The sequence below is a fragment of the Phacochoerus africanus genome, chromosome 9, assembly GCF_016906955.1.
Source record: "Phacochoerus africanus isolate WHEZ1 chromosome 9, ROS_Pafr_v1, whole genome shotgun sequence".
NCBI lineage: Eukaryota > Metazoa > Chordata > Mammalia > Artiodactyla > Suidae > Phacochoerus > Phacochoerus africanus.
In genome coordinates this window covers 68,316,362-68,343,601 of record NC_062552.1, presented here as the reverse complement: position 1 = coordinate 68,343,601, position 27,240 = coordinate 68,316,362, and the positions used below count along the sequence as shown (strand labels likewise).

The 27,240-nt window shown below is 40.3% G+C and overlaps 1 protein-coding gene across 1 annotated transcript in view; it reads left to right on the top strand.

Annotated features, from left to right (window-relative positions):
* The window catches only part of AKAP6 (A-kinase anchoring protein 6), a 461,269-nt gene that overhangs the window by 232,117 nt on the left and 201,912 nt on the right, over nt 1-27,240 (top strand). The window contains exons 5-7 of the mRNA XM_047795625.1: nt 534-656; nt 20,245-20,341; nt 21,456-21,619. Of these exons, the coding sequence (XP_047651581.1) occupies nt 534-656; nt 20,245-20,341; nt 21,456-21,619 (384 nt within the window). The remainder of the gene's footprint in view (nt 1-533; nt 657-20,244; nt 20,342-21,455; nt 21,620-27,240) is intronic.

Genomic DNA, 27,240 nt, shown 5'->3' with positions numbered 1-27,240 from the left:
GGGAGCGGCCCAAGAAATAGCAGCAATAACAACAACAACAACAACAAAAAGACCAATAAATAAATAAATAAATAAGTAAATAAATAAAAATAAAAATAGATTTCTAGTTCCGTTAAGGCACCTCAACTCCATGGGCTTCTGAGGAAAGGACACCATCTTTACAGGAGTGCTATTATCTGCAAAGCCAACCAGTGTTCCTAGCAGACTTGACCTGATTTTTTTCGGTGAGGGGACACTTGTCAGACACCAGAAATGTTTTGGTGATTTGAGGTTACCTCTCCAATGACATCCTGCAGTCTAATCCAAATTCCTGAAAAAAGTATTCTTAGGAAAAAAACTAAGAAGGAGCCTTAGACAGTGTCTTACCATCTTAAGGATGATGACAATTTTGTTATGTAGTGTGGAAATAGCTAATGAAAGTGCAGTGGTATCAGTTTTACCATTGGTGAGGTCTGGAATTTTTAAGAATTGGATTTTTAAAATAACCAATTAACATGCTTTTCTTGTCCTCTTTTCCCCTTTTCTGTCACAAGGGGTTTGTAAACAAGCTGGATGAATTTATTCAATGGTTGAATGAAGCCATGGAAACCACTGAGAATTGGACACCTCCTAAAGCAGAGACGGATGGCCTTAAACTGTACCTGGAGACACACTTGGTAGGCAAGATTCTGTTGCTCTTGCTGTTAGTTAGGGAAAAGTTTTAATGTGCTGCTTGTTTGTTTATGGAGAATATCAATTTCTTTTTTATCAGAAGACATTATATGCTAATAAACCAAGTTTTAATGGGGTAAACTGCAGAAACTGAAAATTTACAGGCATTTCAAGTAATACTATGAAATCTAAATTCTCCATATTTCAAGCTATTTTTCCCCCAAAACTTAGTCCAGAAAGGTAAGTAATTATTTTAAAAATACCTTAGAAAATTTTTTACTTAGACCTTTGCTCTCTAAAATGATGGTTGAAGGTTTTCCTCTTCTTAAAAAAATAAATCGAAGAGGTAATTTTGATGACCATTCCAAGCTTTCTAGAATTCTTGTAAAATTAATGAACCTCTCATTATCAAGAGGGTCTACTTTATCTGTTCTACACTGGGTTATTTTAATAAAATATTTAAAACGATGATCTCCATCATTTTTGCTGCTATGTGGGTTTTTCAGCATATAATTAATACAACTGTCATTACACTCGTCCCCGTGCACAGGGAAAACCATGGAGGGGAAGTGGAAAACACTTGGATGAATATGCTTCTGAATATGTTAGAAGCAAGAATTATAGACTGGGGGACATTTGATGAACCTCATGAGGTTTTTACTGAATGCTTCAAATGGCCGATATCAATTATGAAGGGGTGGAAACCAAGTAGTGGAGTGTGATAAAGCATGAAGAAAAAGCACGTTGTCACAGGAAATGAAAATTCAGGCTTTAAGGATCTCATCTTTATTCCTTTCACCGATAGCATAAAATTGACAAAGGCAATGAACACGAATCCTTGGGTACCCAACTGTGTGGGGCTGATTTTCTGCCCCTCTTACACAGTCAGAATTTGGATTGAATAAACATTGTGTGTGGGGTCCTACATGTATGTGAGTTCAGAGGCTTCCAGAACTGTTCCCCGTGATATTGAGAGCATGAGAGGGGGGAGAGGATAGAGAAGATGTTTCAGTTTTTCGATGTTTGTGTTTTGTATCATTGCAAGAAAAACAGCCTCAAAATCCTATTGCCCCATGCAAATAGCCTTGTGGATGATTCTTTTAAAAAACACAAAATTGGGTGGTAGAGGATGAGTATATTGAATCCCTTTTTAGAAACCTGGGTTGATGGTATATAAAAATGCCAGTGACCCAAACCATCTCTCTTGTACATGGGTTTTCAAATACTGCCCTTGGTATTCAATTCCCCGTTGAGTAGAACCTTGATTTTTTTTTTTCTTTTTTTAAAGAAAGAATTTCATAATAGCAAGATAAAGATATTCAGTGCTTTATAATGTAAATTGTATTAATTAGAATGTCAACTCTTCACTGGCATTGTTCTGACAGAAATTCTAATCTGTGTTTAAACAGGAGTATATGAACTTTAGTTCACATTAAGTGTGCTGTCTTAATTTCGCTTGATTTAATATTTTATGGAAAACACACATTTAGTTTTTGAGGTCCCAGAGGGCATGGGAACACAAAGAGCGCCTTAACTCTAGGCTATTTATCACAAGCCAGGCGAGGAGCGTGTGAACCAAGGTCTGTCCTCTCTTTGTAACCGCTGTGCACTCCTGTTCTCAGACCCATATGACAGAGTTCTTTACTTAGCATCCCTGTGTTGGCCTCCATCCGGTTCTCGCACAACACTATCCATGAGAATTTTCTGTGATGATGGAATAGTCTATCTTGCATGTCCAGTGTGGAAGCCACCAACCATACCTGTCTACAGAGCCCTAGAAAAGTAGCTAGAGCAACTGGGGAAATGAATTTTTAATTCTAATTAACTTGCATTGGAATTTAATTTGCCACATTGTGGCTTGTGATGATTGTATCCTGGTCCTGGGCCTATAAATTGCAGAACTCTTTACAAACCATAACAAATTGCAGGTATCCATACCTGCTTCTCTCATCCAAAATGTGGAAACCTCCTTTATCCCCTTTGCTGTGGATCTCTACCTTAGATCTGCAGCAGAGTCCTTGTTTTTTTGTGTGCCACTCCTGCAGCATACAGAAGCTCCCAGGCTAGGGGTTGAATCAGAGCCACAGCTGCCGGCCTATGCCACAGCCACAACACCATATCTAAGCTGTGTCTGTGACCTACACTGCAGCTCACAGCAACGCTGGATCCTTAACCCACTGAGTGAGGCCAGGGATCGAACCTGCATCCTCATGGATACTAGACGGATTTGCTTCCGATGCTCCACAAAGGGAACTCTCAGCAGAGTCCTTCTGAAAATGTTTATCTCTTAAAGAATAAACTTGTTTCAGCCTAATGATTAACATTTTCTTAAATTAATTTTCTCCATCATCATGTCTGTATTGGTTGCAATAGAGATTACATAAGAACATTTTCTTTACCTCTCCTTTTCAAGTAGTGAGGAACCATGATCTCCAGATTTGTTCACTGTTGTTAAATCACAGTCTCAGGGGCTGAAATTATGACTACTACTCTTTAACAGTTACTGAAGCCCTAGTGTGTGCATGGTTTGCCACTGAGTGCTATTAAAGACAATTATGGAGCCACCCTTTCAGTGCATGCAGTGTCTGACCCTCAGACAAACTCTGAGTTACTCTGTCTCTCTGAGACAATGTCTATCTGCATTGTCCTCCGGAGCAATATTATCATTTATGTTTTTGAATGTATTTCCTTACTGTGGTGCCAAGTTAATGTTAAGTTATTCTTATCAAAAGAAGGTGGCTGCCTGATGGGAGGGGGAGGGAGTGGGAGGGATCGGGAGCTTGGGCTTATCAGACACATCTTAGAATAGATTTACAAGGAGATCCTGCTGAGTAGCATTGAGAACTTTGTCTAGATACTCAGGTTGCAACAGAACAAAAGGTGGGGAAAAAAATGTAATTATAATGTATGCATGTAAGGATAACTTGATCCCCTTGCTGTACAGTGGGAAAATAAAAAAATAAAAAAAAATTAAAAAAAGAAATGTCAAAAAGAATAACAACAACAACGAAAAAATCTACCTGCCCATAAAGAAAATATACAACTAAGCCTGGAAATTTAAATTCCTTAATTCACCCTGCATATGTCATTTCTGTTCCTTAATGAGTGGGCAGGTGGCCTTTGCAAGATTATCTAGCATGTAGAGATGGCTCCACAAGTTTCCTCAACCATCTCTGCAGATTCTGTACTTTAACATTAAATCAGCAGATGTGCAAGCCCCTGAGTCCAGTGTCTCCCAATTTAATAATTTGTTAGAAGATGTTGGTACCCTGCAAAGTTTATTTTAAAGAAAAACAAATAACAATAAAAAAGTTGTATATTTATATGTGGATGCCTAATTCAATCATTTTCCATGACAGTTACCAAAGGTTTTTACCAACACAAATCAATTAAAACTTCACAATACCTTTATGAGAGCTATGAAGGAGCTTTATTTTAACTGTAAGAAATGCTGTGAAATTGCGATGATACATCAATGATTTTCCATGATAATTAATCATCTGCTTGCAACCTGGCTGCTCCTTCAAAAATGCAATTCCTACCTTCCTAGAAAATGACGTTTTCAGGAAAACGTCATTCTGGAAAAGGTATTTTGCAAGTAATAAGCATATTGGTCATCGCTTTTCTTTGAAAACCACTTTTAATAGCATTGTATACATCTGTTAAACACATTCCCTTCTTCTTCACCTCTGTTCACTTTTTAAGAGCTTTATTGAGGTGTAATTGTCATATTAAAGTATATATATTCAAAGTAAACAATTTTAAAAGAATCGACAAATGTATACACCCATCAAACCGTCACCACAATCAAGATAGCGAACATATCCATTGCCTCCAAAAGCTTCCTCACGACCTGCTGTGACTGCTGTCTCCCTTCACTCTCTGCCTCTCCCTCATCCATCAGCAACTCAGGGTCTACTTTCTATCACTGTTAGATTCGTTTATACTTTCTAGAATTTTGCATAAGTGGAATCAAACTATATAGTCTCTTTTTTTCTTTTTTGGTCTGGTCTCTTTGACTCAGGATCCTTATTTTGATGTTGTACGTTTCAATTGTTCATTCATTTTTATTGCTGAATACTATTCCATTGCATAGCTGTAACACAATTTGTTTATCCATTCACCTAAGATGAACATTAGGTTGTTTCCCTCATGACCATTTTTCTTGGCTAAAGAAGCAAGAGTCACAAGAAACTACATTTAAGTAGAAGCATCATAAATAGTTCTTGGCAGACTATTTAGATTTTTTTTTCCTTTGAAAGAATTTATATTATCTTCAGAGTTAGGCTGCTGAAGGGTGAAGCTGCAGAGCAGGACAGTAACTTCTCCCTCTAGAGAGTGCATTTCATGTTGATTTGCTCCTGAAAAGATAACTCTCGTCTCCCAAGTCATTTTTCTCCATGCTCAAGTCACCAAATGGCTCCAAATCATATGCAGTCAATTGTGGAAAAACAAAAACCAGAAGTTCGTTAAAATCCTGTAGCAATCAGGGTATCCAGTAGGAGAAAACACAGTCATACCAACTCCAGACATCTGTGCAGGAATTAGGAAAAAGGGCCAAGCACAAAGGCCTGGCTTAAACTTGGGAGATAAATTTGCATAGGTAGCAGAACCTTGTCCTGTTGGGCAGACATTTACCAACCACATAGAAATAGCCTTGGAAAAACAACATTCTTAATTCAGTTTGATAAATGAGACAGCATGGGGGGGAATGGTGATGATGCGTTCATATACATTAAGCACCTGTAAGTGCCAGGCAGGTTATTTACATGCTAGTTACACATGATGAATGAGTTTGGCTTCTTTCTTCCAAGGATTTGCCATCTAAGGAAAATGACCATAGATTAAAGGTAGTCATCATAGACCCACAAATGATGAATGTAATATAATTTTGAGCAGTAAACTTATAGGATAAGCAAAGTACTGTTTGGAGCATAGTGCAAAATTTTACTGGTTCTTCCTCAGGGTAGGGAAGGCTCAAAGAGGTAATTTGATATAGACCTCATAGGCCATGTATGATTTGTTGGATAGAGAGGGGAGGAGAGGAGATGGGGGGAATTTTATGGGCAAGTAAGGGAGGTGGGGTGAGCCATCTGGCGTGGCCGAGGCTAGGCTGTGTCTTTCAGGTTAGGGCGGATGGTAAAAGAGATTGAATGCCTTTTTAATGGATTGAATTTTTCTCTGGGGGCAGTGGAGACTCATTGAAGGTTTGATTTTATTTTAAAGCAGGAGAGTGACATGAATCAACTGTAAATTCCATGGCGGAAGGGTCAGCTTGGCATAGATTAACTGGATAAAACCATGGATTAAATGAGAGAACAGTAATGGGCGTAGTGGAAGATGGATTTGAGTACAGCGTTAAAGGATATGCTGGTACTGGAAATCTGTTATCAGTTTCTTCAAAGGTGTTTTTTGTTTTTTTGTTTTTTTTTTTTTCTTTTTAGGACCATATGTGTGGCATATGAAGTTCCCGGGCTAGGAGTTGAATTGGAGCTGCAGGTGCAGGCCTAATACCACAGCCGCAGCAATGCAGGATCCGAGCTGAGTTTGCGACCTACACCACAGCTCACAGCAATGCCAGATCCCTAACCCACTGAGCAAGGCCAGGGATCAAACCCTCATCCTCATGGACACTAGTTGGGTTCATTACCGCTGAGACACAGTGGGAACTCACACAAGGGTAGAATAGAAAATTCTAAAAGTAAATAAAAGAAGGGCGTAAAAAGGCAAGCCTCCCACCTATGTGCCCCGGTTACCAATTCTCTTCCCTTGAGGCAACCACTGTTCCTTGTTTCTTTGCATCCTTTCAAAGTTATTCCAGGCATTTGAAAAAAAAATGCACTTGTATACTTTGTTCTCTAATTTATATTAGTAATAATTAAAAATTGGTAAGTATAGAACTGCTTCATCCTTTCAAATGACTGTTCCATTATGAATATGCCACAATTTATTTAACCAGCCCTTAATTGATGAAATCTTAGGTTGTTTGTAGTCTTTTTCTATTATAAACAGTGCTTCCATGAATATCCTTGGATATTCAGTATCTTGCATCGTATTAGTATATCCTTAAAATAAATACCTTACACGTGAAACTTCTGAGTCAAAGGTTATACGTATTGAAATTTTTCATGTATTGTCAAATTGTCCTTGATAGAGATTGTACCAGTTTATATTCAGCAATGCATGAGAATGCCTGTTTCTCCACATCCTTGCTACTGGAGTATGCTATCACAGCAGCTGATCTTTGTCCCTTTGATAAATGGCATCTCATTGTAGTTTGGTTTGTATTTCTTATATTTTAAGTGGAGTTGAGTACCTCTTTATATTTTTAGGAGTCATTTGTATTTCTTTTCTGAGAACTGTAGGCTCATGTTCTTAACCTATTATTTTTTTTCCTGCTGGGTCACTGGTCTTTTGCTTTGGGATTTATGGGAGCTTTGTATATATTAAGGAAATGAGTCCCTTGTCTTTGATGTGAATAGAAAGTGTTTTTAAAAGAAGCTATTTGGGAGGTTCTTTTCCAGAAGAACATGGATGTCTCAACAGTTTGAGGAGACAAGGGTTAGGCAGACCTGAAGACAGAGCTGATAATGTAGCAGGTCTCCCCCTGGCAAAAACGTGTGGATTCCAGTCCTGAAAAGACCAGTGTGTGCTAAGGAGTTGCTTCCATAGTCATGGATGGAACAAACCTACGATCAGGGAGGCTGTTGTTGAATGAGTGGATTAAATGATGTCTGAGCAATGAGAGGAATGGAGAGGAATGGAGAGGATGTGGGTCAGGGTTAGGCGAGAGGTGGATAAGAAGAGAGGGGATAGATTAGAAAGAGAGGGATGGTTTAGAGAGAGATGTCAATAGTTCTCAGTTCCCTTTTTGATGCTCTCTCTTGTCTGGTCAGAAATCTCATTACCAATGTCTGGGCTGTCTTTCCTGGGCTCCCCTGAGGCTACTCATGTCCTTGGGAATAGCACAGGAAGGCCTGCCACCCCAAAGCTGACCGAAATCTGACCAAGACTTGAATATATTGAAGCCTGTAGAAACTGGTTGAAAGCTTCTCTGTGTGGGGAGATGGACTACAGCTCCAGAGCTCTTCCAGGGGGTTTTGAAACCAGAGAAGGGGAACTTTACACGTAGTATTCATGTGGAAAAGAGGGGGCAGGTGTTACTAGACCCCAGCAACTACAGGCTCATGTGCTAAAGGGGGAGCAGGCCTTTTCTTTCATACAGCTGTTGTAACTGTGGGACTCTAGTTAAAGAAAAACATTAAGTTATACTCACTGGAAAAATTCAAAATTATATAAGAGCAATAAAATTAAAAGTATAAAAGCTTACTCTCTCTTGGATAACCAATGTAAACAGTTTATCTTTTTGGACCTTTTTAATGTAAAAGTGCATGCATTTGAAAGATTTTTCACTCATTGTACACACTGTTCAATGATTGTTATTTTATACCTAAATAGATATCCTCCTCTGAGTACATAAAGATCTTTTGCACATTTTAGCTGCTCCTTAATATTTTATTATGTGGATGTGCCATAATTTTCTTAATCATTCCATAAGTATGGCTATTTAAGCTGCCTCCTTATTTATGTTTGTGGAACTAATACTGCAGTGAGCACTCTCAACATCAATTGAAAGACTCCCCTTTGTCCCATGAGTATTTGTCTGCAGCAGCACCTCAGGGTCCCATGTAATGAGGGTCTGTCATGCTCTTGGGAATTTTTTGCTGTAGGTCCTAAAAAGTGAGTAGGGTCCATGTTTGTGTGTGTGTGTAGCTTTGAATCCATGTTCATAGGCATAGATTTTAAAGCCCACTTTCCAGAACCTCATTCCTTTTCAAAGTGGTCCCTGCAATTTGAGGTGGCCACCACAAGGTGGCACAGAAGCACCAAAATCCTGCAGTCAGGGATTTTGTATCCTTGCTCTTGGAGGGTCTAAATACTTATTCCTTTAAGTACCCTTAGTACCCTAAGTACAGACAAAAACAGATTGGATTAAACTGATAATGTGACCATCTAACAAAAATCTCAATACAGATGTTTTCATACATTTATCATCTATATATAGATTTTCCTGTTATATCATATTTTTACCAAATATTATTCATTTGTATCATAAAAACCCGTATACTTCTTAGGTTTTAGCCATACCAGAAAAGTTCCCAAAATACACTCAAATGTTTTTCTTTTCTTGTCCTCCTGTGTCCTCCTCTGTACCATTTTTCATTGTTTGAAGAGATGACAGGCTTTCCTTTATCCACTTCCTGGCACCCACCTCTCCTTGCCTACCCTCCTCTGCTGGGATGATAGCAGCCCTGGCCCAGCAGCTACCACATGCCTGTACTCTTCAGCTAATAGGAGACAGTCAGTCAGACTTCAAAAGCCTGAGCTGTGTGAGTTTGGCCGCCACCTCCCTCAGCTTCACTGAGCGGGGCTGGTGGCCTCATAGGAGCTTTGAAGTTCCATTTGCTTGTCGCCCTTGATTCCTATTAGTGTAAGATGAGTAGCTGAGAGTTTAGTAGGGAGCAGCATTACTTCTCTTTGAGGGATTTGAAATACTCGACTCCCAGCCTTGAGTTACTTCCTTTGGTAGCTTGTGAATGGAAGGATGTGCTGGGAATTTATAGCATGTGGGCATTTTGAGGTGGCTGCATGGGGACAGGAGGCTCATCTTGGACATGCGAACATCCTGGACTGCATTCCTCTGCAGTCTAATTCTGTGTATCTCAGAGACAAGTAGTGCTGTCTTCCCTTTTCATTTAAAAAGGATCCCTGGGTGTTCCTGTCGTGGCTCAGTAGTAATGAAACTGACTAGGATCCATGAGGATGTGTGTTGGTGTTGGAAAGATAGCCCTGGCCTTGCTCCGCGGGTTAAGGACCCAGCGTTGCCGTAAGCTGTGGTATAGGTCACAGACACGGCTTGGATCTGGTGTTGCTGTGGCTATGCCAGCAACTGCAGCTCTCTGGTTCGACCCCTAGCCTGGGAACTTCCATTTCCTGCAGGTGTAGCCCTAAAAAGCACACACACACACACACACACACACACACACACACACACACACACAAAATAATAATAAAGGATCCCCGAACTGTTCAAAGCACCTGTGAATGTACTTTTTGCCTCACTCAGTTTAAGGACTCTTGGGCCATCATACCCAGCAGTTCTCATCATTTTGAAAACTGTTGGCACCCAGATATCTTATGGATTTATTTATTTGGTCTTTTTAGGGCCACAGCTTTGGCATATGGAGGTTCCCAGGCTAGGGGTCAAATCAGAGCTCTAGCTGCTGGCCTACTCCACAGCCACCGCAACACAGGATCTGAGCTGCATCTGTAACCTACAGCACACTCACAGCAACGCCGGATCCTTAACTCACTGAGCGAAGGCAGGGATCAAACCTGCATCCTCGTGGATGCTAGTCAGATTCATTTCCACTGAGCCACGTTGGGAACTCCCAGATTTATTACTTTATTCTTTTTCTTTAGGATGTAATGACTGTTTTAAAGTAGAATGCTGGGAAAACATTGGATTTATCTCACACTTTCTGTTTAGGGTAGTGGTGTGCTGAGCGCTGAAGAGAAGCGTGCAGACTGCCTTGTAAGTGAGGATTCATGCACAGGCTGAAGGACACTGTGTGTGGATGAGAGCCAGTGCATGACCCAACTCACACGAGCCAGGGTGCTGTCACCCTCCATCTCTCTCCCTGTGTAGACCCATGTGCAGATCTATCTACTTATCTCCTGTGTTATGTGAAATTTTGGAATCTTGAAGTAATTCACCTGGCATAAATGATAATAAGGTAAAAAATATTTAGCCAGGTATTGCAAAGATCAGTTGGACCTGTTGTTCATGAGGTTGCTTTGCTCATGTTGCGGGGGTTGTGGTGGGGAGGTGTGTGTGCCTCCGTTGGAAACCTGAGAACGGGTGGTGTGAGAAGCTCAGGTGTTCCTAGAGAGGTTGAATTTCTCCCCACCTGCCTTGCCCTAGTGCTTCACCTGTGACCGTCACCTCCTTGAGGGATGGCCTATGCCTCTTTGGTGTCTCCTCTGACACCCTACCCTGCACATGCATAATAGGTACTAAACAAATCTGCTAAATGAATGAGTGAGCATTTGTAAAATGTACAGCCATTAGAGCAGCAAATTATAACTAATATTACAAATTAACAACTAATAACTGAGAATGTCTGTGAGTTATATTATTTCCTCTACGATTTCCGAATCAAAATGGACTCTGGTCACAGAGCTTTCTGGGTTTTGTTTGGTATATTTGTGACAAGAAAAACATCTATAGAGGGAAAGAAAATAGCATCTTCTTCTTCTCTTGTCAGGATGTAGTCCATCCCCTTTGGCAGAAAACACAAGGAAAATAAAAAATGTTAACTCTGACATTAGAAAGGTTAAAAAAAATTCCACAGGTTAACATTACTATTTCAAAATAGGAAGACTATGTGACTAGACAGGATATTAATGACTTGACATTACAAAATTTATTAAATTTATTTTTAAAGCAGTTTGATTCCCCCTCTCCAATGTGTGAAGCATGTGGGAGTTGGAATAGATCTGCCCCAGGCTGCCAAACAAATTTTTAATAGAACTGGAGTCCTTCAGGGATTGTCCTAAATCCACATAATATTCTTAGGTCTTGGTGTTTGCAGTGGGACCTGTATATTAGCAGATGTACGTGTGAATAATATACTTATATCCATCCATCACCTTGGTGACTCCACATCTGTAGGGGCTGCTGCACATCAATTATTCCACCGCAGGGGGTAGAGAGATATTTGGGCTAGCATTGACCTCTTTTTCAATTAGGGCCTCAGAGCAGTGTGTTCTGGAAGTCAAATGTTCCCTTTAGACAGAACCTCTGAGAATCCATTTGGCCTAATGTGGCCATGCTGGGAAGTCAATGTGATTACCTGCGCCAGGTGCAGAGGCAGCCTCCAGAAAAGCAAATGAAAATTTGGTCACCAAGAGGCATCATCAGCATTCAGGATCTCTCCCATCTATTTAATCCTTGCATAAGATACTCGCAAGTCTATCAAAAGAGGAATGCCAGTCTCAGTAAAATACATTTGCCTTCCACAAAAAATGCAGTTGCTTGTTTGAAAGAAATTGTGATTTTTTTAAAGAGCTACATTCACTTCTGGATGCTTGGAAATGGTTTTACTGTCTGACGTTTCAGGGGAGAAAAGTTTCCTCAGGAAGAACAAGGATTTTTGTCTTTATACCTTAGTACCTTTTTTAAAAAAAAAGGAAAACAGAGTTTTTATTATGCTTATCTTTTTGTTCATAAACTTGAAACTTCTTTCTCAAGAGTACGTAGTGCTTTTTGCTTTTTAAAGCTTCTGACATTATATGTGTGATATGTTGCATATTGTCATAACTAATAAATCAGTGACAAATATAGGCACTGCATTTTGTTGGGGAGATATATAATTGTGGCGGTGGTTGACCATTTATTTAATTATGTGGTAAGTACCATATGATGAGAGGGTAAAGTTAAATTGATGATTTGGGCTATCTCAGCCAGGGTACAGTTTACATGGCAATTACACTGGGATCATCTAAGTGTAATTGGCAAGTAATTTTGTAAGCGAAGGAACATGACAGCTCATTTACATGGTGTTCAATGAGTAAAATTTGGGAACATTTATCAACCACTTCCAAGCAGAGTGATCACACCAGTATCTCCCAAAATGCTATAGGCAGTTTGAAAGCTTTGTGGAAGGTTTTTTTGGCACAAATCTTCATTCATTTGCTCCCTGAGCATTTATTAGGTGTGTGCTGTGTGTCAGGCACTGTCCTAGGCATTGAGGACACAAACACAAGTGAAAAGTTCTGTTCTCAAGGAACTCAGGGTTGGAAAGCAGACCTATCATCATTAGTTATACAACTACAGCGTAGTATGTAGATCTTCCAGCTCTGCACAGGTACCATGGATGCCGAGGAGGAGAAACCGCATGAAAGAAGATGGTCAGGGAAGACTTGCTAGAAAGGATGACACCTGAGATGAATTTTAAAGGATGAGCAGGGCTTAGCCAAGGGGAGGGAAAAGGACTTTCCAGGCAGAGGTGCGAGAAGAGCAGAATCTTGGGGGAGCAAGATGGCTAGTGTGAGCTGCAAACTTTAAGCAGTTCAGGCATATTTCGAGGCAGACATGGGACTCAGGAAGCAGACGTGACTGGGATCTTAGAGGGCTCTGTAGGTCATGCTAGGGGGTGGATTTTATTCTGCAGCCTGAGGAAGCCACCAGATGCTTTTGATAAGAGGCACATCTTTCTCAGAGTTGTTTTGTAGACAGACCATTCTATGTAATACCATGTTTTTATTGCTGTTACAATATACCTGCTTCTGTTCTACAGGTACCAGGGCATTTCATCCTCGTAGCAACACTGTGCAGTAGGCACTCATATATCCCCCTTTTACAGATGAAGAAACTGAGTAAATAAAGCTACACAGGTGGTGTGGAGGGGCCAGGATTTGAACTTGGGCTTGTCCCAGCTCCAGAGCCCATGCTTGCCCCAGCACCTCACACCATAAGTCCCTTGATATAAGCACCCGCACTCTCTGCTTTTAAGATATACACCTCCCACCCCAGCTGCTGAACTGTGAGCTCTGTGAGGCCAGGGACTGTATTCATCTTGTTCACAGCCACGTCCTGCAAGCTTGGGACAATAACTGCACCTTCACAGGCATGCCACACATAGGGAAAAAAATGCAGTTTGGAGGGGGTTATGATGTGGGGCTGTTGAAGTCACCCTGGCAAGAGATGATGATGAGGGCCTGAATCTAAGACTGTATTCGTCCCCCTGGAGAGGCGAAGATAGAGAAATACATTGGCACGGCTTGTGATTGATTGGACCTGTGGATTTTGCTGGCATGTTCTCACGACATTTCTGATCTCCAACTCCTACACTGGAGAGATGACTTGGCAGAAGAATCTGAAGCCGAGGGAAGCTCGTGCTGCTCTTCACAAAACTCTCAAATTCCTGAGAAGAAATGTTGCGGACTCAGGATGAGAAGTTAGAAGGAACTTCCCTGGAGATAGTTAAAAATAGAACACATCTGCCTGGGATGGTTGAGGGATGGAGCTGCCCTAGGGTAGATGAATGGTTAGTTGACCTTTGGGATTCTTCTCCCTTTGAAAATTTTCTGGTTTTGAATAAATAAAAAATTTCCCAAGCCACCTATCCTTAACTACCTTGCTTAAAGATAAAATCAGAGTGCTCAAGGACTAGAGAATATTGAGTCCAAATGCCTGGATTATGGATAAGGAAACAGAAGCCCAGAAGGATTAGATGACTTGTCCAAGGGCACACGCCAGAGACAAAAGGGAGACAGATCATTGGCCTCATTTTCTCTCCCTCTTCCCAGTTTCTCAGGGAGCTATGTCTATGTTTGGGTGTCCTCTGTGGCAGACCTGCGCTGGGTGGTGGCCCCAAAGCAAAGAGAACCTGTTATCTGCACTTGAGGAATCCAGAGAGCCTCGCCAGAAGTGCCACTTGTCACCTAAAAATGCCGTAAAATACCACTGACTATGCAGAACATTTGGAAAATAGAGAAAATGAATTTAAAAGTCTGTAATGATTTTCCTTTAGCCTCACTCATTGCCAGACACTGCTTCAGTGCTTTACCATCATTCCCTCTAATTCTTACAACTTGGAAGTTAGATAGTATTATTTCCTTTTATTTTTCTTTATTTTTCTTTTTTGGTCTTTTTAGGGCTGCATCTGCAGTATATGGAGGTTCCCAGGCTAGGGGTCGAATCGGCCTATGCCACTGCCACAGCAATGCCAGATCTGAGCTATATCTGTGACCTACACCACAGCTCACAGCAATGCTGGATCCTTAACCCACTGAGCGAGGCCAGAGATCGAACCTACATCCTCATGGATACTAGTCAGATTCATTTCTGCTGAGCCATGATGGGAAATCTGATGATATTATTTTCATTTTATGTTTCAGAAAGCTAAAGCCCTGAGAACAGACTATGTTAACTCCAAGCCCATCTCTGCACAAATGATGTTATTTAACATTTTGGTGCATTTCCCTGGAGCCTTCTTTTCCTACAGGCTGGGACTATCCATTTACATAGCTATAATTTCACCACAGATACAATTTCGAATTTTCACCTTTTTTTGACTTTGTAATGTGTTCTATGGATTTTTCATGTGATTTCATAGTCTTAATTTTATGGCTGTATAATATCTTATCAAGTTCTTAGGAGATTCTTTTTTTTTTTTTTGCCTTTTTTCAGGGCCGCTTCCCGAGGCACATGGAGATTCCCAGGCTAGGGGTCCAATTAGAGCTGTAGCCACCGGCCACAGCCACAGCCACAGCAATGCAGGATCCGAGCTGTGCCTGCAACCTATACCACAGCTCACGGCAACGCCGGATCCTCATAGTCTTAATTTTATGGCTGTATAATGTCTTATCAAGTTCTTAGGAGATTCTTAAACCAAGGAATGTTTAATCAGAATCTTCCACTTTGGGGCACATATGGCATTTGGAAGGTGGATTTGATATTTTGGAGTCATGTGACCCATCCTCTGTGGATGGCATTGAGAAGATCAGGAGGGAAGCTTCCAGGCTCTGCCCAGGGGATCAGGGCTTTCTTCCCTTCCAAGAACCCCTCCAGGAACACAGGATGGTGCTGGGCACAGCTCAGAGTGGAGCCTGGGTGGAGATGGCCTGAGGCAGGTAGCAGGTGACTTTTCAAGCCTCCGCTTTTCCGACTGAACACATGTTCTTTCTCCTGCCCTTGTGAAAAAGCAAGTTTTCATTTTCTTAGGGTAGTAAAAATCTTTTGTGTGAAGAAAATGTGTCATCAAGTGTCTTATTCATCAGCATATATACCATCTCTTTAAAATGACAGTGGGAGTAAAAGTTCATCAGTTCAATATGTCTTTCACATTTGGAGACTCCTGACTAATAAACCTCTGGTATTTATCATCAGAACAGCCAAGGAACTCAATTCTGGCACATGCTGTTCTCACGCACTGAGAAAAACTTAAAAAGACAGCAGATTTTCTCTATTTTTTCTTCTTCCATTCATTTAGAAGAAAAAGCATACCTTTTTTTAATTAAAAAAAATATGAGCATGCAGAAACATCTGGCCTCCATTACCATAGCAGCCTCCTAAATGGCCTCCTTGTCTGCCCTTTTAAAATCAACTCTGCATAACAGCCAGAAAGATGTTTCTAGAACACAGAATGGTACTGGTCACTCTCCCGTGGGTTGGCATCTTCTTCCTCGACCCTAATATGGCTCTTGGGATTAAATACCATGTATAGCTACAGGTCCCCTGCTTCCCCCCTCACCCCCCGAGTCCAGCCACACCTAGCTGTCTGTGGCTCCATACTCCAGGCCCACATGCAAATTGTTCTTTCTCCACAAGCTCCCTGCCATGCTCTGCAGAACCTGCCCCCAGTTTGAGCTCCCACAGCACCTATCTAGCACTTACTACATTCATACAGAATATAGCCCACAGTCCAATTTTTACTTGGCCTGCATGATGCTTTATTTAAAAAAAATAAGTCTCACTGGGCAGGGCATATCATTTTTCAGTTTGTTTAAGGCCACACTACCCTCTGTTACACGTCAAACCCTAATTACATATTAATTCTGTGCTGGGTCATATAGAGCTACTTGGTTTCTATCTCTTTTGCCCAGTAGATTATAAGCTCTATGTCCAGGAATTGTATATTGTTAATTTTTGTATCTATAGGTCTAGCAGAGACTGCTCAATAAAAATATATTGTATTAATATATGCTTTAAAAAAAAACCACTAAAATTATGTTGGGAAAGATATGGTAATTCTTTTTGACCTCTCTGTTAACAAACATCGTAAAATTCGTGGACCTCAGTGGACCTGGCAGACACTAACAGTATTCCACGGGGATGACTGAAAGTCATGATGGGGTTTACTAAACAGACGTTTTGGATCTTTAAGCCTCTGAATGCGATCATGGTCTTTCCCACCATTTCCTGTACCGGGAGATCCATATCTATTCTTTTTGTGTGTTTGTTTTGTTTCTTTTTCTTTTTATGGCCGCACCTGCAGCATATGGAAGTTCCAGGGGTAAGCAGACCTGTGCCATAGCCAAGGCAACATCGGATCCGAGCTACGTCTGCAAACTGTGCTACAGCTTGCAGTAACACTGGATCCTTAACCCACTGAGTAAGGTGAGGGGTTGAACTCATATCCTCACAGAGATAATGTTGGGTCTTTAACCCTCTGAGCCACAATGTGAACTCCTGTATCTATTCTTATGATCCCTCATAAGTAATTAATCTTCATGTTTGGCATAGTTTTGTTCATCAAGGCCTGCGTTTCCTTGGTTTCACTTTATATCACACGACCTCCATACTCCCGTCAAACTGGGATCTTCAGAAATTTGAATGGAATAGGATTAGATGTATTTTGTCTGCTTTGTGAGGTCTGATCATAATCAAAGTATAATCAGGATGTTTATTTAGATCCTGCCAAGGAGTAATGCACCCATACCTCCACATGCCTGTAAGGCTAGAGTTATAGCAATGGGAACACCCACTGGTCAACCTCTGACGTGTCATCCTTATAGTAATCTAGTACTTGGTCTCAGCCACTGTAGTTTTCACTTCCTTAGTCATTCTCTTGTAGACATTCAGTTATATGCTAGTTTTAAGACACTAAAAAAGATGTGGTGTCTCACAGGTCTCAGATTACTCATATTTATGGAATTTCACATAATCATCATTAATGTAGGATTGTGGTCCTTGCCTGTAGCAATGTTGCTGCCATAAATTAAATCTCCAGAGAAAACCCTGCATTTTCAGGGAGTGCTCTGGATGTTGCAGAAGGACTATATATACCATAAGGCATTGCTGAGGCGATGTTAACAGCCCAAGAGTGGAAATATGCCCAAGTATCAAGTTTTTTTTTAAAAAAAGGAAAGAGCAGAAAACCCCTTTGCCTAAGCTTCCTTCCTAGGGAAGAGGTGGAACAGAATGGAGAGAGTTTATCACAGAATCCTTTAGCAGCCAGAAATTTCATCGACAATTTTGTTAATGGGCCTGCTTGCCTGGCTTCTCAGAGGCCCACTGTGAATTCCTTACTTAATATTATTAATGGTTAATGGGTGCACCTGAAAATCAGGCAATATTGTACCATTTGGGTAATAGTTATATTAAAGAGTTCTTTTCTATAGCATCAAATCAGCTTATCTTTTTCATGATAATGAATACCTTGTCTTTTCCAATGTCCTAATCAAGTGCTTCCACATCATCTTGAGGCAGAACCAGATCCAGCTGCATCTCTTCTATACTGTTGGCTTCAACTATGTCAAATTATCCAACCCACTCCTAGGTCCTAAGGTTCTCTTTTGCTCTGAGATGTAGGCCGGATGCACATCTTTGGAAGCTCCTGATTGCCAGCCATTCAGCACAAGTCTCTTGTAAGTAAACAGAGAAGCAGAGAGAGCACTAGGCTAAGTTTATAGCTATGAGGTTTCCTCTAGAATAGGTTTCTTCGTAAATGTTGGCACTCTCAGGTTGATTTCAAGTGTTTTTCTTTTCTGTGTTGCTTTTCCCTGAAACGCATACATGTGCCTCAATCTGCATGGCATTGCTTCAGAGTTGAGGATTTCCATTACCACGGCAAAAAAGTGAATACAGCTCTGTTTTGGCCATAAAATTGTAAATGTTTAGTTTTTCGCATATGTTATATTATTTAGATTGGCCGGAAGCATCAGGCTTCCAACAAATTGCCATACTTTATTTTATTCAACTAGATACCTATCGCTGAAAAGAGGACAATACAAGAAATGGTGAACAACCCTTGGGGAAACCTAATAAGTCTCTTTCTGTCATATTTTGCTGCATCTTTATTGTTTCTTATGCCTCTAGTCAGATGAAATGATTCATCATTTTGGAGTCAATTTTTTTGAGTCAAAATTCTTATCTTTATACTTCAAGATCTGATCTCTCTGTCCCTGTCTCCTCCATTTTCAGCTTATTTTGATTGCTCTGCTTTTTCCTCTGAGCTTTAAGAATGTGTCTTTTCACTGAACATCCAAGTTGACTCAGGCTGCACTTCCTTTTCCTAGTAACATATGCAGGTACCCTTTGATGCCAGGACTCATGCTTTATACCCCTTGAAGTGCTAATACCTGGGGCAGTGTTCAGAGTAGGCAACAATACATGGTTTCTGAATGAATGGATGGATGGATGGATGGATGGATGGATGGATGGATGAAAGAATGAAAAATGGATACCCGATTCCACAAGTCATAGTTGTTGAACCTGTTTCATTCAGATTACATGCCAGTTTGGACTGTATCATCTCAAATGTCTATTAAGTATTTCTAATAATAACTTCAGTGCGGTGCATATAGTCATTGTTCAGTGAAATACAGTTTGTGTTTAGTGAGAGCAAAATGTATTGTATATTTTGGAGAAACCAAAATATGGCACATAGTCTTTCAAAATCCATGCTTTTTCAAAATTAGTCAAGTCAAGGGATGGATTTTCACCCTGAAAACTAACCATTGATTCAACAGATTGGTTACTGTAATTACTCTCCATTGGACCTCCTGTGGTTGGAAGACCTTATAACATTCCAGAGATGGAAAAATCCATCTGTGTTTCTTGAAATATTTAAATGGAAGCCTTCCCCTTCAGAGAGTGATATTGATCTAGTTCAACAGATATCTGCTATTTCTGCAAACATTTATTGAACACCTTGTGTGTGACGTGAGTTGGAAATAAACACGAAACTGGCAATTCCTTCAAATTGCTTATAATTTGATAGCCAAGTATAGGAATAAAGGAGAATAGAGTATGATAAATTCTGCAATAGAAGCAGGTATAAGGAGCTGAGGAAGCAGAGAGATGGGAGTAATTAATTCCATGTAAGGCAGGAGGGAGGGTCTCCTGAAAGATGTGGTTCTGAGTTAGAATTCAGCCATAACAGCGGTTTTTGTCTTTTGGATGACTGACATTCGTGAAAAATGCCCCCGATGTACTTGATGTATTCATTTGTAAAGCAATGTCACATTGTAAGGAGTAAACTTTTAAAAATCAAACATTTGAAAAGCATTTCACTCCTCAATACAGCAGCTAAATCCACCTCAATATTCTATGGTTTGTGTGCTGAGAAACAGCTGAATCAAACCCTTTTATATTAATGGATTTAGATATGTGCACATAAGGCTAATATAATTTACGTTTGCAATTTTTTATGGTTTCATAAATAGTGCTATCACTAACATTTCTAAAAAGTGAAGAAAAGAGCTCATATGTGCTGGTAGGAATTCGGTATATTTTATGGAACACTGCAACTCTTGATATAGCCTACGGGATGTGACTTTTCATAAAAACCTAATGAATTTCTAGATTTGTCAGCTGTTTCCAAACAGATGCACTCTGCTAATCTAATGGAAACATTTTGAGCCCAGATCCCAAATATCAATAGCTTTTAGTATTGCAAATTAGTTTGTCTATTGGGTAAATTGGACTGTGTGGCTCTTGATAAAAAGTAGCAAGTAATTTTGTATGGATGTTTTATGTTTAGCTGCCTTGCCAGGGTTTGATGCTCATATTTTTCCTTGCAGAGCTTTAAGTTGAATGTAGACAGCCATTGTGCTCTCAAGGAAGCTGTGGAGGAAGAAGGACACCAACTTCTCGAGCTTATTGCATCTCACAAAGCAGGTAAATCCTCCTGAAATATTGCAAGTCTTTATGTCTCGAGACTATTAAGGATGAAGAAGCATTGCTGTAAATTACTGCATATATTCACTTCCTTATGTATTATTAATATTTACATTATCAGATTGACCTTCAAGATTTATAAATGTTTCATATACTGCATACAATGCTGTGATACTTATAAGATGAAATACTGCCTCCAAATGGTCTGTTCATTTTATTTGGGGCTTGCTGTTCGCCTGAGTTTCAATTGAAATCACATTCCTGAAAACTTCACATTGACATGCTTTTTGATGTAGGTGCTCTGGAACTAACATTAAGATAATGAGTGAGAATCATGCATATAGTTATAATGCATATGCATTCAGGTACTTATAGATATCACTACAGATATAAAGCAGTCAGTCTAGAGATACCTGATTATTTCCCTGCCAGTTCATGCACGTAAATATCTTGCGTGTTCTTTGCTGGTCATTGCATCAGCAGAGTTTTGGCCTTAGACCAGTTTTTTACCCCAGTATTAATATATTTATGAGGAACAGATTATAAATAAAAAATTGTTTTGTCATTTGGTTATACTTATCCTGGCAGTAAAAGACCCTAAGACAGGGTGAATTACAGTTTGGCACTTGTTTTGAGCTTACCACAGCTAAATAAGAAAAGAGCAGCATTAATTGGGTGTGCTAATGCTAAAGGCCGCTGTCTTAAATCTGGCCCATTTACTGTATTTCTAGTTGAATTAATTTCACAGATTTCCATACATTTGTCTGATCATTATGAAGTCTCCGCACAGATATACACAGAGCCCTTGATTTGGAATGTGAAGCTGTAGTGATAATAGTTGTTATATATCGTGGTTTTTGTTCCATAGACGTTTTTTAGTCACTGTATTAAATCTAAGTTGATTCTAAACCATGCATCCATCCCATTTTTGTGTCCTTATGCCTTCTGTCAAGTCAGAAATCCCCAGTCTCTATTCTGAGTGGGAGGTGGTGCTAATGGTCGCTTAAAATTAGGTTTATTGTTTAAAATATCCACCTGATTTGCTAAATGAAAAACGGTCATGGGTAAAAATGCAGTCAATCCATAACTTATGCTTTCCCCTCCTCTGGAGAAGGACTGAAGGACATGCTGCGGATGATTGCAAGTCAATGGAAGGAGCTGCAGAGGCAAATCAAACGGCAACACAGCTGGATTCTCAGGGCTCTGGATACCATCAAAGCCGAGATTCTGGCCACTGATGTGTCTGTGGAGGGTGAGGAAGGGACTGAAAGCCCCAAGGTAAGTGGCTTGAAGTTTGCCTTATTTCCTCTTATTTCTGTCTTCTTTTGAACTAGGCACCACTGAAGTTTTCTTTCCACCCCTAAGGCTCTTCGTTTCTACTGGGTAAACTTTCTCTCTCTATATATGTAGGTACGTATAAACAAAATGAAATGGCTTAGTTTAAAACAATAAAAAAAAGCCCACAACTTCCAAGTTTTCTAGGAAGAGGGCTTTTTGTGAAAAGTGGCAGAGTAGGAGGGGGACAGTACTTTAGGGGTAGGAGAAAGGGGGACATAAAACATTTAGTAAACAAAACATAAAGCATCTTTAACATGAATAATCAGAATGGTTTTAAATTGTTTTGTTGCAACTATAAATCACTATAATCAGTGCAATCACTCAGCTCTGACATCCATTAGCCGCTTGGTTACAGCAAATTAACAAAGAAGAGAGAAAGTGATTCATTATCTCATTCCTGTTAATGACTATCAGATGCATTGCCTAATTAGGGGATGGTCATTGTAGTGGGAAGAAGGTCATATGCTTTGCTACAAATCTTTTTGCTCTGAGTGTAAGTTCTCCATAATGGTGCATGCACCGAATACAACAAGTACTTTAAAAATGAATATTGACATGTTTTGGTTATCTGCTTTAGATTTACAAAATAATCCGTAAAGCATATGCAGTTAAACCTTAAACGAGGCCCCTTTTAATACAGTGTGCCACTGTCCTAAAGGTATCTTAGGACTCATGATGTAGAAGATCATTTTATTAATTTGATATTTTCATGTAATCTCTCTTTTCTTTTGTATTTGTTCTTTTGTGAAAGTTAATGTAGAAAACCTGTCTCATGATAGACTCAGAGTGGAAACATACTGCAACCTGGGGGCAACAGATCTAAGAGCTCATGGCTTCTATTCCTGGCATGGACAAAGTAATTAAATCATCATCAGGTCACTTTTATTCAGTGTCCATGTGGATTGACATTGGGCTAAACAGATACAGAGTAAGTTAAACCCTCTGCACCTCGTATTCTTAACTGCAGGCGAGGAGAAACCCAAACTATCCCACAGTGGTGAGGCCATGCAGCCAGTGAAAAGCTCAGGCGATTTATAGCTTTGGAATCTGGATCAGCAACCTTTAACTTATTTGTTAGAAACAGAGGATGGAATGGTGAGCTCAGTTCCATTTAAAGAAGGCTCCATGGAGGAGGTCACATTTCAGGAAATACTTGAAGGAAGGAAGAGAGGTGGCTTGGCACATGAGCTCATATTTCAGGAAGTGACATGACAAAAGGATCAGAGCTGGAACTAATAATATGGGCTGGCATGTGTACTAAGCAGACTTCTCAGGGCAGGAGTGAAGCTCTTCCAGGGAGCAGACTGCAGGGAGGAGCTGATCAGGCTAATGTTTTGGCTGAGGTGGGGAGCAGCTGGGATGAGAGAAACTTAAAAAAAAAAAAAAAGAGTTCCCACTGTAGCTCAGTGGAAGCAAACCTGACTATTATCTGTGAGGAGGTGGGTTTGATCCCTGGCCTTGCTCAGTGGGTCAAGGATCCGGTGTTGCAGACCCAGCTCGGATCCTGAGTTGCTGTGGCTGCGGCTGTGGCCAGCAGCTGCAGCTCCGATTAAACCCCTAGCCTGGGAACTTCCATATGCTGCAGGTGTGGGCCTAAAGAGCAAAAAACAAACAAAAATACTTCATGTGTTTACTTATTTAACAAAAATATACTGGTGCTTACCTTTTTAAAAGCTATCCTCTATCGGATGCATTCTACATGCCAGACGCTGTTGTACAACACTCCTGTGTATTCTTTCATTTAATTCTCACAACAGACCATCTAAACCTTATAAATAAGGCAGACCTATTAGAATTTCCAACGAAGAAAGTGGAGGCACAGAAAAGTTCAGTCACTGGCTTAGGGCCACATAAGGAGTATAGCAGAGCCCAGTTTCAACACCACCTAGAGCATTGCTTCTTATTGGCACTGTTCAGGGTGGGGCACGGTGATGAACCATCAGCCCTAGTACCTGTCTCTTGGAGTTTGTGGTGAAGTAAAGTGAGAGACTTGACGGCTAACAACCATGCTTTTACAGACTGTGGAAGAAAAGAAGCAGGCAGAGGTCAGGCAGGGAGAAGTGATTTAGATCAGGGCATTTGGGAACACTTCTTCAAGGAGGTGGCATTCTATGAGCAGCCGCTATAGTTAAAGGGGAGAGGGCTGAGAAGCTGTCGGGGGCAAAGGGGAGGAGTTGGGAGAGAGCAGGGAAATGACATCACTGATTTGCAGCATAAAATCCAGTTATTGGTTTTGGTATGGAGCATGGGTAGGCAGAGGGGGCAAGTAGGGGTGAGGGCAGGGAGGCACCGAAGTAGAACTGCAGAGACAGAGCAGTCACCTGCATTAATAAAAGACCTGTGTTGAAAATGAGTGGCTCCGTTCACCAGGGCTAAGTGGATGAACTGACACTTTTAACTAGCTCATTTTGTCAAGAGATGCTGAGATGAAATAAAGAAGAAAACTGAGCCCAAATAGAAGAAAGTATTATAAAAGGAGATTCAGTGTCAACATTTCTCAAAAAGAGGACCAGGTCCCCAGGCCCCACCTCAAGTGAATCTCCTGGGTGGGGATGCAGAGTCTGCATCACAAGCTTTCAAGATACTACTGTCTTAGGCTCTAAGAAGCCCTTTTCCTGAATGGCTATCTGATCCTCACACAGTGTAAAAGCATGTGTCTCGTTATTACTTATAATATCAAACAATTAAGGAGTTCCTGTCGTGGTGCAGCAGAAACAATTCTGGCTAGGAACCATGAGGTTGCAGGTTCCATCCTAGGCCTCACTCAGTGGGTTGAGAATTCTGCGTTACTGTGGCTATGGAGTAGGCCAGCAGCTGTAGCTCCAATTTCCAATTTGACCCCTAGCCTGGGAACCTCTATATGCCTCAGGTGTGGCCCTAAAAGGTAAAACAAAAACAAAAACAATTAGTATCACCTCAAATGTTTAAAACAGGAGCTGTTTGGAGTTCCCGTCGTGGTTTAGTGGTTAATGTGTCCGACTGGGAACCATGAAGTTGTGGGTTCCATCCCTGGCTTCGCTCAGTGGGTTGGGGATCTGCTGCGAGCTGTGGTGTAGGTCTCAGACGTGGCTCGGATCCCGTGTTGCTGTGGCTCTGGCGTAGGCTGGCAGCTGTAGCTCCAATTGGACCCCTGGCCTGGGAACCTCCATATGCCACGGGTGCGGCCCTAGAAAAGGCAAAAAGACAAAGAAAAGTAAAAATAATAATAATAATAAAACAGGAGCTGTTTAATCAAATTATGCTGTCTTATCCTAGTGAAGGATAACCTAACCATTAAAAATAATGTTTTAGAAGAGAATTTTTAAACATTGGATGAGACCTATAATATGCAATTATATATTTTAAAGTAGCATTGGATTTTCCAAATACGTACAATGAGTAAGAATTACTTTAATCATAAAAAGAAAGAATATATGTAAAATATAAAAACTAAAAAGTAATTTAAAATAAGTAAACTCTATGACATTGATTTGAAGAGAATTGAGATATGAATCTAAATATTAGGAGGAAAAATAAAAACATTTGATTCTTGTTTGGGTGCCTCAATTCTAAACAAAACAAAACAACAACAAAAACTTTCTCTATTTGAACCATCTCCAAAGTAAAAATGTCTTTTTTGAGTCACATCAGTTTACGAAGAATAAAGAAAGTGGGTTTTCTTGTTAATAGTCTTTCTATTCCAAAGCACTTCGTGTCACACTATGTGCCCAGCCTAGTGCATCTAAAAGCAGCTACTTGGAGGTTGGCGTGGGCTTCATCTGCAGACGTGGAACCTGAGGGAGGTGTGAGAGTTTAAGGCAGAGCCAGCCGCACCCCAGGCCTTCTGCTTCCCAGCTAGCTCTTTCTTCTCCAGTTTGGGTTCAGTTTTCTCTGGACAGATGAACTCATTCATAGTCAAGAGTGAAGGTGAAATCAATTTAAGTCAGAGAAGATATCTTCTAAATTTAAGTTTAGGAAACTATGGAGAAATTAGAACAGTCGTTCCTTCTATTTGCTTAATAGTTATGAACTGCCTTCCTTAGTCCCTTGGGCAAGCATGAAGAACAAGAAAGGCTCCAACTCTGAGGTCAGACTCTCTGAGTTCAACTCCTGACACTTACTAGCAGTGTGCCCTTCAGAAAATGACTTAACTTCTCTGTGCCTCATTTGTAAGATGGAGGCAATGCCACTATCCACCGCCAAGGACTGAGATGCAGATTAAAGAGTTGGCATCTCTAAAGTGCTTAGCACAGTTCCTGGAACTTGGTAAGTCTGGGATGAGAGCAAATGTGCAAACTTCATACTCTAGTGCTGGAGACAATAGGTAATTATAATAGAATCTGGTAAATACTCTAGTAGAGATAGGTAAAGAGTTCTATACACAATGGAGCAAAATAACGAACCCCATGTGGGGGTATCAAGGAAGAACTTAGGGAAGTTGAGGTTTTAATTTAGGGGTGGAGGGAAGGATTTTTGCCTGGGTGAAAATGATTGACAGAGAGAACAGCATGTGCAGAGAACCCGGCATCTTATGGACGATGGTTAGGCCAGCTTGCCACAATCTGCACCAAGGCTCACATTGTGTCCAAAAATGATCCTTTATGATCAGTGAGTTGAGCAATAACTCCTCATATGTCTCTAAGTGACATTATCCAAGACAGAGTGAGGTCCCCATATAGAATGTGTCTAATATGGACTGTTTAAACAGATTTCTTGCTATTGCACCAAATAGAGCAAGCCTAAATAGGTTACTCTGAAGTTCTTCAAGACTAGAAGCTGGGTTCGACTTCTTATCTATCATGTCAGCCCTCTTTCCGTGATGTGACCTTGCGCAGATCATGTACAAATTGTGCCATAAAATGCATCTTCAAGCATAGCAGTTATGATCATCTATTTCATCTTAGACCTAAAAGAGGAACTAAAATTAAAACATAATAAAAAAAAGTAACTCCAGAATTCATCTTAGGTTTACTTCAGAAGCCACTGGGAACTTGAGAAGCATAATAGAAAATCTAAGGAATATATCTAGGGGGTATTTTTCTTTTTTACCTTGTTTGAGAGCCTGCAGAAAAGGACTTGGTCTTAGAAATCTTGTAAAGAAAGAGGATAGGAGGAAATTCAAAGACTCTGGGAAACTTCTCCCCCAGGACTCGACAGCATACCTTATTTGTTGTATTTCATTTTTTAAAAAAGTGTTTTCCCAAGACTATGAGATCTTTTATAAATGGAAATAGAGAACAAAATCCACCAATTCTAGAAATAGAGCTTCAGCACTCACATCCAAGAAATGACAAGATGCTTTTAATTTTATATTTTATTGCAAGGTAGATTAGTCAAAGTTTATCACCTTAAACTAGCTTTTCAGTATGTTAAACTTCTGAGTGGTATATAACTGGAGGGATTTCAAAACACAGAGAATATCTAACTCCTAACAAAGGCTACATTCTTTTTTTTTTTTTTAACATTTCAAGCCCAAAAATCCCCCAAAAATCCTGACAGCAAAAAAGCATTTTTAATTTTGCACATTGCCTTCTTTAAAATGTTCTTATCCTCTTTTTTACTTCTTAGCTATAGTGCTTGCC